The following is a 12,548-nucleotide window of genomic DNA, read 5'->3' on the forward strand; positions in this document are numbered from 1 at the left end:
GGTCGGCTTGATCCAGCTCTGAGCTGACCGGCAGCCTCAGTGGTGAGTCTGCAGGAAAGCCCGCGGCGCTGCGCGGAAAGCTTCCAGCAGACAGAGCCCCACAGCTGGCCAGACCCGCACAGCTGGGCTCAGCGGAAGTGTGCACAGAACTTCCACGCTGCTGCCACCACTGCTGCTAATTTAAATAAGTGGAGGCTTCTTGGCATGGCTGTGATGGAAGTTGAGGATTAGAGCCTGGTAGTTAAAAATACAATCCCTGCCATTCATTCTAAATTCCAGAGAACTCTGAAATTTTTTGAATTGGCAAGTGAATGGTAGAGACCGGAAGCATGCACCAAAATAATACTTCTGGTTTTGTATCCTCTTTTATTAGAGGAGCCTTTAAAAAAAAAAGAAATCCCCTCTTTATAGGTGAGTTATTATTTCTGTGTCATAGATTGCAGCTATGTTTGATGAGCTGCTTAAGTAAAAATCTGACCAGAACCTTTTAACTATAAATCCTGTGGTTTTCAAAGAAGGATGAGCTCTTACATCCAACATGCTTCTGTTACGTGAGAGTCACCTGTATTATATGGTGTGAGAGAGTCAGTTTTTATAGCTTTGGGACTTAATCTGTGACTGATATGTTTACTAATGGATGTGTCAGCCTCGTCCATTCGCAGCCTGATTTTTACTTCTTTGTAGCTTTTATTCTAATGCATTGGACTAGTAAGAGACGGTGTTGTTTTTAAGATTTGGGCAGAACAGAGAAAGAATTGTAGTGACCATGCTATGAAAGCTGCTTTGGGGCAAAGAACCATCTGTTGGGGTGACAATAGGAAGGATGACAACGTGGGAGGGAGAGTGATGACTTTAGAAATAAAACGGAACATTAGCTCTTCAGCTGAGTGAAGAGCCAGCACCTTATTTCCGATTGTCAATGTACCCAAGTTCAAAAGCAGACTCCCCAGTTTTCAACGGAGCTGATAGTGTTAAGCAGAGGAGAACAATTTAGTGGATGGTCACTCATCAGGTGGGGTTGTACGTGTGGGCTGTGAGTTACCCCGGCAATGGGGTGCCGCTGTGATCAGCTCGCCCCACGTTCTGGTTTTAGATGACAGCAGAGAAACTCTCTGGAGAAAGACTGCATCTGGGCCTGGGGGAATTAGTGACTGTGTATGCCAGCTGTCTTTGTTCTTGTGGTTAAGACCTACCTCTGGTGTCCCGTGGAAGAGCTAAGTACTGAAATAGGAGTTTTTAGGGGTGAAATAGGCAGGTTTAGGGAACTTTAAAAATTTAAGGGGGTCCATGGAAAAAACACAGGCTATGGAGCTGCAAAAAGTTACTTTTCCTTAAGACAAGGGAGTTGGAGGAAGCAGAAGTTACATTTCCATAAGACAAGGGAGTTGGGGGAGGCAGAAGTTACATTTCCATAAGACAAGGGAGTTGGGGGAGGCAGAAGTTACATTTCCATAAGACAAGGGAGTTGGGGGAGGCAGAAGTTACATTTCCATAAGACAAGGGAGAGGCAGAAATTACATTTCCATAAGATAAGGGAGTTGGGGGAGGGAGAAGTTACATTTCCATAAGACAAGGGAGTTGGGGGAGGCAGAAGTTACATTTCCATAAGACAAGGGAGCTGGAAGTAGCAAAAGATACACATTTACAAAATAAAGGGAAGGAAGCCCCTCATTCAAAGGAGAATTAGGAAAACAATGAGGGAGGAGGGCCTCCCTTGTCCCACGTGAGGTTTGACCTTTTGAGCTCAGGAGTTGCTGTAGTGACCAAATCCAAGCGGGATAGTGGCCAATCAGAAGGGCTACTGAGGCAGCCTTTATAAACTGTGAAGAAGGGACTGGGTGGGGACTCTTTCCCTTTCCCCATGTGGGAGTCTGCTTGTTCTTCAGTAAATTTCCACCTTTGCTATGCCATCTTCTGTCCATGGTTTCATTCTTCAACTCTGAAGGACAAAGAGCCTGGGGGAGCCATCCTGCCCCGGGGAGCACCGCTTGTTCCAGTCCACAAATCCCGTATCAGTACCACTGGCAAAAAAGACCCAAAAAACAAAAGGTGCCACTCAAAGAAATGTAAGATATGATGCGTCTTTCCTAGGTCTTGACATTTTAAATAAGAACACACTGCTAGCATGTTTAATTTAGTTGAAACACGGGCATTTATCCTTGAAATACAACAAAAAGGTAAACCAGCTTTTGCGTATGTGTATTTTAATTTTAATTGAAGGAAATTTCAAAACGTTAATATGAGTCTTGGGCAACAATTCTTGCCATCTGGTCCAGGAGTAAGCATTGGTATAGCATTTGTTGTCTGTTGACAATGGGTCAAATTTGGTTGGCCAGCCCCACCTCGGAAATTATCACTTGCGTGCAAGTCTGTTTCAGTTTTCATTTTTAACACTGATGGGTTTAATCGAACTGGTTCACAACAAGCAAGCTGCAAACCTATTTCAGTTAGTAGTTTTAAAGCAAGCAATCTTCCGTTTATGATAATTGGTGATAACACTAAGGGGGTGGTGAATTGGCCTAGTAAATCAAAAAGGTTTTTAATGTCTGATTTAAAAAAATAAGACAGTTTACTTATATCCTAAACTGGACTTGTGAACATGATGGGTGTTACAGCAGTATTGCTTTTCAGGTGCCTGCTGTGGGCAGCACACTTTGCTTTGACCTATAGGGTCATTTCTGTCATCAAAAGAGCTTATGTTCCATTGGAAGAGAAATATCAGCACCCCTAAAAAAGAAATAGTGAAGGGAGAGGTTAAGAAGAAACTGGGATTGTCAGGGGATGACTTAGGAATTGAGTTGGAAGCAGTCTAAGTTGGTTGTATGACCCAGGCTGCCTTTAACTTCCCATCCCACTGGCTGGTTCTCTAACCACCACACTAGGTTGTGGTGGAAAATAAGAGGCAGGTTGGAGGCTGATTCCAACCAAGTCTTGTCCTAACAGCTCTGTGGATGGTAGGGAGCCCTGAGTAATGTCTGACACTAATGTGAAACTAATATATTAAAGAAGCGGGGGTGGGGGAAGAGGTTGGGAAGTAAAAAGGCTTATATTTGAAGATGAAATCTCTGCCCATGGAAATAAGCAAGCAGATTATGTTGCTAAGAATTCTAAATTCTTTCAAAATTAAGCACTCATAATCATTCCTATTTTTTATTGTTTAAGGTATTACATATAGTATTACATGTTTTCTTTTTCCCCCACTGACCTCCCCACCACCACCCCCACCCCCCAGCACATGCCCTCACCGCCCCCTAGTGTTGTCTGTGTTCATTGGTTATGCTTATATGCATGCATACAAGTCCTTTGTTTGATCTCCCCCCCACCCCCGCCTTCCCACTGAAGTTGCTTCTCTATCTCTGTATCTATTTTTGTTCATCAGTTTGTGCTGTTCATATAGTCCACAAATGATCATTCCTATTTTTGTATGCTTCCAGCAATACAAAATGTACTGCATAGGCCTCCTATTTCAGAATCTTTGTTATGTGACTTCCTTCCATAAAGTTGGTAGAGAGTAAATTCTCCAAAATACTAGGCCTTTTCCTGGGCCCTGAGAGGCCAGTGGATTCTAGTTTTACAAATAAGATTTTATCTATGCCTTTCATGGTTCTGCTGCTAGTCAGGGTTTTTTGCATTTACGAAATGCTTTTCCTTTTTGTACTTACCTCGTGTATCACACACAATAGGTATGCTGTCCCCACTTGTTGACTAAACCTGAGCTGAGCATTGCCAGCCTTGGTGATAGGGGCAGAAATAGAATATTGGGGACCAGCTATAATTATAAGAAATATTGATCATGCTGTGTTACTTGCGATTGTTTTATTCTGAATAAAGAAGGCACATTCTCCCTGGCTGGCAGCTGCACCCGGGACCTCGGACCTCAGAGCTCACCTGGAAGGCAGCCCGTCCCCCCCATTGGGAGCTGCCAGTTCCCATGGAAAGATGAACAGCCTTGTTGCAGAGACCAGAATCGCCAGCCCTTTGAAGACCCCAGTCCTTGCCTATCACTAAGCCACTTGAAGATCCCCAGCCCTTTGCAGACCTGCAAACTGCCCATTTGCCCTTTTTGCCTACATCCTTATGTAGTCTTTGTCCTTCTACCCAACAGAAGCAGCTGGCTTATGGTGGGGTGTAGAGCAGATGACCTGCTACTCTCCCCGTAATGCCGGCAGTATTAGAATAAACGCTCACATGTGATTCAACCCTATCGCGCTTACTTGGCTCCAGTAGTGACCGGCAGCCCGGACCCATTGACTGTCCAGTCACATTGGGAAGGCGGCAGCTGCCTTCCGTGCTGCAAGGGAAGCCCAGAGAACTGGTCTAGAAATCTGTGGTTTCCCAGAACAGACAACAAGGAGCCGGTGTGTTTATTATTTATTATTATTTTTTTTTTATTTTTTTACCTACTCTCATGGATACAGGCACTGAGACGAGGATGGGTTAAATGGCTTAGTTAGGTGACACAAGGTCAGAGCTAGCGTTAAAACTCAGGCGTGTGTGAGCCCAAGACTGTGGTCTTTCTGGAGCCCAAAGTCTCTCACAGGAGCTGCCTGTATGGACCCAAGTCCCTCCCGGGGCCTTGGTCCCCTTTCCTCTGCAGTAAGAAAGTACTACTCACTCCGGGTGGAGGGTGGGGGGGAAACTAGGAAGACTGGAGGCTTTTGTGATCATCTAGGTCAGTGGTCGGCAAACCGCGGCTCGCGAGCCACATGCGGCTCTTTGGCCCCTTGAGTGTGGCTCTTCCACAAAATACCACGTGCGGGCGCGCACGTACAGTGCGATGGGAACTTCGTGGCCCATGCGCAGAAGTCGGTTTTCGGCTCTCAAAAGAAATTTCAATCGTTGTACTGTTGACATTTGGCTCTGTTGACTAATGAGTTTGCCGACCACTGATCTAGGTGAAAAGACATACCAGAGGCTGGCAAGGATTGCTCAGCTAAATTAACAATCCCCTGCAGGCTGATGGGAGGGTCAGGCAGAGCAGGAATGGTGACTGGAAAGATGGTCATGCTGACCCCTCCCCTGCTGATTTCAATTACATTTTTTTGTTTTGTTAATCCTCACAGAAGATATTTTTCCATTGAGTTTTTGAGAAAGTAGAATGGAGGGGGAGAGACACAGAGAAACATCCGTTGTGAGAAACACATTGATTGGCTGCCTCCCACAGGTGCCCCCACCAGGGCCAGGGATTGAGCCTGCAATTGAGGTATGTGCCCTTGATCAGAATCGAACCCGAGACCCTTCAGTCCCGGGCCCACGCTCTATCCACAGAGCCAAACCCGGTAAGGCTGATTTCAATGACATTTTAACTCCAAACAGAATTTCCTTAATAAAATAAGTTTCTGTCTTTATTGAAGAACATATTAATCCAAGAAATAAAAATTATTTCACACAACACAATTTCCCATAAGCTACACTTATCTTCCCAGAGCAGTGCCCACCTTTCTTGCCCCGGGACAGTTGCCGGTCCTGAGGGCTGAAACTCTTCTGGACCTGGGCGGGATTCAAGCACTTGCTCCCGATGTGGCTGGAGAGCAGGGTTTGTTTTGTTCTCTCTGTGACCGAAAGAAGAAGACAGCCTGGGAAGCAGTGGTCAGAGGGACTCTCAAAGGAACAGGAAACTACCATCCCATTGTCTTTGTTATAGACGCCTTTCCCACCACACACCCAGGGCCTCAGTGAAACCCTGCAGGCATTTTTTTTGTAGTCTAGGGCAGTGGTCGGCAAACTCATTAGTCAACAGAGCCAAATATCAACAGTACAACGATTGCAATTTCTTTTGAGAGCCGAAAACCGACTTCTGCGCATGGGCCACGAAGTTTCCATGGCACTGTACATGCGCGCCCGCACGTGGTATTTTGTGGAAGAGCCACACTCAAGGGGCCAAAGAGCCGCATGTGGCTCGCGAGCCGCCGTTTGCCGACCACTGGTCTAGGGAAAAAAATCTTTGTTAGTGGGGGGCGGGGCTGAGGTGTCAGATTTTCTTTCTCGTAGGATCTGGTACTCTTTTTTTCTATATAAACAACATGGAGTCGGTAATTGATTCAATTTCCCTTCTTACTTTGGCCACATGAAGATAGATATGCATCATTTCCCTTTTGTCTTTTTGTAACTTTATAAGTATTTTTGTTTTTACTGGTTATGAAAACAATAGATATTCACTATTAAAAACTTGGTAAGTTCAGAAGAGTTTAGATAAAAAAAAAAAAAAAGCACCAGAGAGCCATTGCATATATCAGCATAAAAGTTTGCTATCTTTTTAAATATATGTTTTTATAATAGATATTTTGAAGAGAAATTAGACTCTTAATGATGGCATAGGGTTATTTTCTTGCAGTAGATTCAGCAAGGGAGTGAAATCAGGAAGGAGGTGGGAGTAGTAGCGGAGTGGGGATTAATCTGGCTAACTGTGGGTCCTGGCAGGCAGTAAGGTTACACTGACAAATATGAGAAAGGAAATGACTCAGAACTCAGAGAGGGAGCTGAGATGAGACGGCAGCATGGGAGACTGAATGGCGTATCCTACGTTTGGGAATGGGGTGAGGGGCACTAAATGATTTGAACCATTTAGAATTTAGTTTTCAGGTCAAATAATAAGCAATGTATTAATAAGTACTTGTGAGTAATGCCCTTGCATTTGGCATTCAGACTGGGGCCACTCTGGACATCATCATATAAGCTGAGCCTTCGGGTAGGGCTGGTGTCCTGTCCTCCGGCTGTAGTGGCTGAGAATTTGAGTGGCTTTCAGAGTTGTTTCAGAGCAGTGAGAACTGCTCACTTAAGAAAGGCTCCCTCTTGTACTCAAGTCTTTGGGAAATACTGTGAGTGACACTTTTAATTAACAAATCCACTGGGAACAAAACTCCTCTAAAAGCATTGGCTGAGTGTAGAGTTTGAAGGGTGGGCTGTGGAGGCTCCCACAGTCCTGGGAGAGTTCTGGCGTCTGAAGCCATGGGTGCATTGTACATCTTTGGGGTCAGACCCGTCGGAAGGAGGGCCAGAGTGTCTGTCCAGAAAGCCCCGCACTCTGTCCCAGGGGGTGGAGGCTGGCCAGGCTCACTGGCAGTTCTTAGGCAAGCTGGGCTCACCCACCACTAGAGCATGGGTCTTACTGCTCTCCCCAGATCCTGGAGCCACAGCCCACTTGTTTTTTTATTTTTTATTTAAAGATGTATTTTATTTTTCAGTTACAGTTTACATTGAATATTATTTTGTATTAGTTGCAGGTATACAGCATAGCGGTTAGACAATGATAAACTTTACAAAGTGCCACCCCTACCCCCCAATATTTCAAGTACCCACCTGGCACCATACATAGTTACTACAATATTGTTGACTCACAGCCCACTTGTTCAGAATGGCAGAACGGAGGACCCGCATTTGGGAGTGTATCACTCTGGCTCCTGTATTATTCCTACTACTGACAGGTGGCTGAGTGTGTCTGACCACAGTGGTGTCCCTAATGTCTGCTACCATTCCATGTACATCACTCCATCCTACCAGGCTGTGCTTATACTGGTTCTCGAACAGCATCATTATTCATGGTGTCAGAGGGTCTAAGAAAGGCTCAGGATAGAATGATTGCTCCCCTCCGGTACCACAGTGGAAAGTCTTTATGCAGGACCTGCCTACCTTGGGAAACAAGTTTTAATAGTATGGTCCTGAAGGAATAGTTAAAGGGTTTCTTAGCTCTAATTACTTTGTTAAAGCAAGTTAGTTAACTTTGACGTCCTCATCAATTGCTTTCTCACTCTGAAGGCCTGTTATACACCCCCCCCCCCCCTCGCCCCGGGCTGGCTATGAGTTTCCACAGAACCTAAAGTTGACAAAAGTGCTTTATGAAAACCTTTAAACAGAATTTAAACATTGTTAAACTGAAGGTGTAACTAAAACCATTGTTCCTTTTTTCATTTTTTTATGCTTAGGTAATGGATTCTGATCTCTTTAGTTCAGTCTCTTCCCCCTCTATTTGTTTATTTTCTTTTTTTTATTTTTATTTTTTATATCTTTATTGATTTCAGAGAGGAAAGGAGAGGGATAGAAAGATAGAAACATCAATGATGAGAGAGAATCATTGATTGGCTGCCTCCTGCACGCCCCCAACTGAGGACCGAACCCGCAACCCGGGCATGTGCCCTTGACCGGAATTGAACCTGGGACCCTTCAGTCCGCAGGCCAACACTCTATCCAATGAGCCAAACCAGCTAGGGCTGTTTATTTTCTTAACAAGACAGTTTGTTTTTTTTAAATCCTCACCCGAGGATATTTATATACCTATTTTAAATGATTTTAGAGAGAGAGAGGAAGGGAAGGAGAGAGGGAAACATCAGTACGAGAAATATCTATCAATTGCCTCCCATATATGCCCTGACTTAGAACCGAACACACAGCCTTTGGTGTAGGGGACGACATTCCAAGCAGCTGAGCCACTTCATTACTGATTTCTGTGAAGACTGCTGATGGCTCCTACAGTAGTGAAAAGCGGAAGTTCCACCTTTTTACCGAGGCTGTTCCCCCCCACCCCCAACCCCTTTTTAAAACTCACACTCATTTAAAGTATTCTTGGGATATGTCCAACTTTTCAATCAAGGTAATGGATGAGCTCCCCAAGGCAATAGCCTCCAGTCTAGGATGGGGAAATCTGAAGGGGAGTTTTAGCAGGGGCAGTGGCAGCATCTAAATGTGAGGAAACAGCCTAGCGGCTAGGCCCTAGCCGATTGCTCCATGGTTGAGCGTCAACCCATGAACCAAGGGGGCACATGCCTGGGTTGTGGGCTCAGTCCCCAGTAGGGAACATGCAGGAGGCAGCTGATCAATGCTCCCTCATCACTGATGTTTCTATCTCTCTCTCCCTCTCCCTTCCTCTCGGAAATTAATAAAAAAGATATTTTAAAATAAAAATAAATGTAGCCCTATCTGGTTTGGCTCAGTGGATAGAGCGTTGGCCTGGAGACTGAAGGGTCCTGGGTTAGATTCTGGTCAAGGGCACATGCCCAGGTCGCAGGCTCGATCCCCAGCAGGAGGCAGCCGACCAATGATTCTCTCTCATCATTGATGTTTCTATATCTCTCTCCCTCTCCTTCCCTCTCTGAAATCAATAAAAAATAAATGTGGAAACAAGCAACAGAAAATAGCTTTTTCCTGTGCATCTAGCAGGGTCAGTAGTCCCTGGGGGCTGGCATTGCAAATTGGGTTGGGGAGTGCAGCCAACTGTAAGGCCCAGAACAAAGGGCTGGCATTCAGTTTCTATCAGTTTTCTGTCTTTGATAAATATAGAAAATCTCTGATACAGTTCCTAAAAAAAAGGCTGTGAATATGATCATCTGTAAAAGGAAAATGTAATAACCTCTCAAAAAAAAGATGGCGTCGTGGAGTGGTGCGGGGTTTATATAAAGGCACCCAGAATAACTTGTGATGTGGTTGGGAGCCAGTTAGGAAGAGCCGCCCGTCCATCCTTCCAAGGACATATCAGAAACTGGGCAGAAGCTTGTTGTGCTACTTCCTCTGAGACAGTCATAACAACAAGCAGCGGCAGTTGTATACGACTCGGTCTGACGTTTCCTCCCTCAGAGGCCTTCGTGCCCAGCGTCGAGGTGTCTCCTTAGCCTGGTGCTCCTGCCCTCCTGCACTTACTAGTACTTCCTGCTGCTTCGCTCAGCCACACGGCTGTGACCGTGCACGGCAGAACATCGGCCTCTCGAGGGTTTCACGTATCACCAATATGGACTTCACAGGGCCTTACTTAGTAAGGATGCAGGAAGATCATGGTTATGAGGTTGGTCTCAAGGGCCCGGTCTTTGGCTGAGGACAGGTGGAGGTGTCAAGTAAATGAGCCTTGCGAGTGTGGGAGGGTTGGCGGCCTTGCTTCTGGACAGGAGCTCACACCATGGCGTCCCAGTGATTGGGTGGCAATGATGTCCCCGAGGAGCTGGGAATGCAGGCTCCTTGGACGTTGGCGAGGACTGCTGGGGCTTGTCTGTCCCCATAAGGCAGAAAACCTTTAAGAGGGGCGTCTGGGACAGCTGAGTGATGGGCTTGTGTTCAGAGAGTCACTGCAAAATCCCCAGTGTAGCCCCGTTTGGATGCTAGGTAAGTGACCTGACCTTGGATGAAACCAAGTACAACGTGTCAGCTGCTCGGCAGCAGGTCCTAAGGGAAGAAGAGCCAAAGTCATGGACTGTGGTGCTGTTATTGGTGATGGTGATAAGGATAATGATACTGAAAATTAAAAAGATAATTGTTTTCCTTCTTTTAGTCACATAGAAAAAATCACCACATGGCAAGACCCTAGGAAGGTGATGAATCAGCCCCTGAATCATATGAGTCTCCACCCAGCCGCCACTTCCACACCAGTGCCCCAGAGGCCCATGGCCGTGTCCCAGCCGAATCTCGGTAAGCCACGCTTTGACTTGGAGTTGAATGCAGTGTTCCATCACGGGGCTGTGGGTTCAGAAGCAGCTCTGCTTGCTGTGGTGCCCATTTGTGCACCCAGAGAGCGTTTTTTCCTGCCTTTGGCTGCATTACTTGTCCACCGCCTTTGCCTTCTTTACTTGTCCTCTTTGCTACAGTCCACCCTAGGGTAGGGTTTACACTACTGGTCCGGCCTCCCCTCCAACTTCCTTTCTTGAAGTTCTTTGAAAAGTCACACAGGCCTCTTGTCTTCATCCAGACCAAAGCAAGGAGGAGGGCACGTAGCCGCTTTCTGTGAATTTGGTCCCTGAAGACTGCCAAAGGGTACAATTCTGGTCTTGAATCCCTTTCCTTCCTTTTTTTTTTCTTCTTTTTTTTTGCATGATGTGTGACTGAGACCAGGGTAGGTGTTTTCTTGCTTTATCTCATTAAATCCTCAGAGCAGTCCTGCAGGAAGTGACAGCGTTCCCATTTATAGGTAGGAAACTTGCTCCAAGTCACCACTTCCGGATAGCAGAGCAGGAGCTGTGAACCGAGGTTGGTTTGATTTTAGAATGCATCCTATCATTATATGTCCTGCAGGTGGCTTCTCCTATACCTGCTCTGGGATAATTGACTCACTTGCCATTTCATTTAGAATGTTTAAGTGTGATTTTATATTTGAGAAGAGATTATCTTCTGCTAATTTCCTTTACTTCAGAAAACTAAAATTCTGCCCAGTAGAGATAACCAGATGCGAATTAATTTACGGTAGCAACAGAACTAATCAGCTTTTGTTGTAGTCATTCTCCCCCTCCCCCAAAGGCTAAACATAAGATGGCAATTTTAAAGTTTTCTAAAAGATGGTACCACTTTCAGATAACATTCCCATTTAAGATCAAATGTCTAGATCAGTGATGGGCAACCTTTTGAGCTTGGTGTGTCAAACTTCGCCAAAAAACTGAGCATAACTCGGGTTGTGTGTCACTTCGAGGAAAAAACATTATTTCGCAAATGTTTCATCCTCAGGAGCAGCAAATGTTTCATCCTCGGCATGTGGCCGCCTCAGTGGCCGCGTGTCATCAGAAATGGCTACGCGTGTCAGTGCTGACACGCGTGTCATAGGTTCGCCATCACTGGTCTAGATACTGCTTTATACACAGAAGAGTTAACTTTGGAGTAAAAAGAAGTTCCTGTTGGATTGGCAGGAATAGGAATGGAAGTCCTTTTGATAGACACCCTGCCCTCATACCCTCACTTAGCCAGAGTGAGCATGAACCTTAAGTAGACCCAAGTCAGCTAAAAGTAAATATACAGTCTGTTCTTGCAGGAAGTTTGGACCTACCATTTTAAAGCTTGCAGATGTAAAATTTATCCAAAAAGCAAATTACTTGGGATAACTTCTATTGTGTTACTTGTCTAAAGGGCAGATCAAGGAAAATGGTATCAACGCTTCTCCCAGCAGTGGCAAGCCAAAACTTCCCATGAGTCATTTATCCCCAATATATAAAAGCTCACATAGAAAGCAGATGCAAATGCAGTAAAGAAACCACATATTAGGTGACATTAGAGTAGTTTCGTGGTTTCCTTAACAATTTAATTTTCATTGAAAATTATAAAAACTGATTATAAAGTATTAACCTTAACTTTATCATCACTATAATAGAAAAAAATCTTTTAGGGACCTGGTTGAAAAAATTCACTCATTCAAAGAGGTGTTCAAAAAGTCAGTCTTCCTCTGATCCCAATGCCCTGTCCCTTTTATGTTGCATGGGGTCGACCAGTGTTTTCAGTCACACACAAATGCTAGCATATTATACCCACTGTTCTGCACCTTGCCTTTTCCATTTCTATATCTGTGCATATAGAGCTGCCTCATTCTTTTAAAAACTTGGCTAATAGCTCAACATGTTGGTCTGCTATAATTAGTTTATTTAATCAGCCCCCAAACTGATAGATATTTAGATATTAGTGTGTTACTAGTACATAAAACACTGCAGTTAATTTTTAAAAATTGTACAAGTAGGAAGTACTGCCTATACACATGCACACATGCGCGCGCACACACACACCTGAATTGATGGCAAACTACATCTAAAGAAATTGTAATCTGAACGTCTGAAATAAGTTTACCTGTGGTTGAATAAAATACCTTTCCAGAT

The 12,548-nt window shown here is 44.9% G+C and overlaps 1 protein-coding gene across 1 annotated transcript in view; it reads left to right on the forward strand.

Moving 5' to 3' along the window:
- Positions 1-12,548, forward strand: part of WWTR1 (WW domain containing transcription regulator 1) — a 153,078-nt gene that overhangs the window by 80,344 nt on the left and 60,186 nt on the right. The window contains exon 3 of the mRNA XM_008160850.3: positions 10,253-10,389. Coding sequence (XP_008159072.2) covers positions 10,253-10,389 — 137 coding nt within the window. The remainder of the gene's footprint in view (positions 1-10,252; positions 10,390-12,548) is intronic.

This window comes from Eptesicus fuscus, chromosome 3 (genome assembly GCF_027574615.1).
Source record: "Eptesicus fuscus isolate TK198812 chromosome 3, DD_ASM_mEF_20220401, whole genome shotgun sequence".
Taxonomy (NCBI): Eukaryota; Metazoa; Chordata; class Mammalia; order Chiroptera; family Vespertilionidae; genus Eptesicus; species Eptesicus fuscus.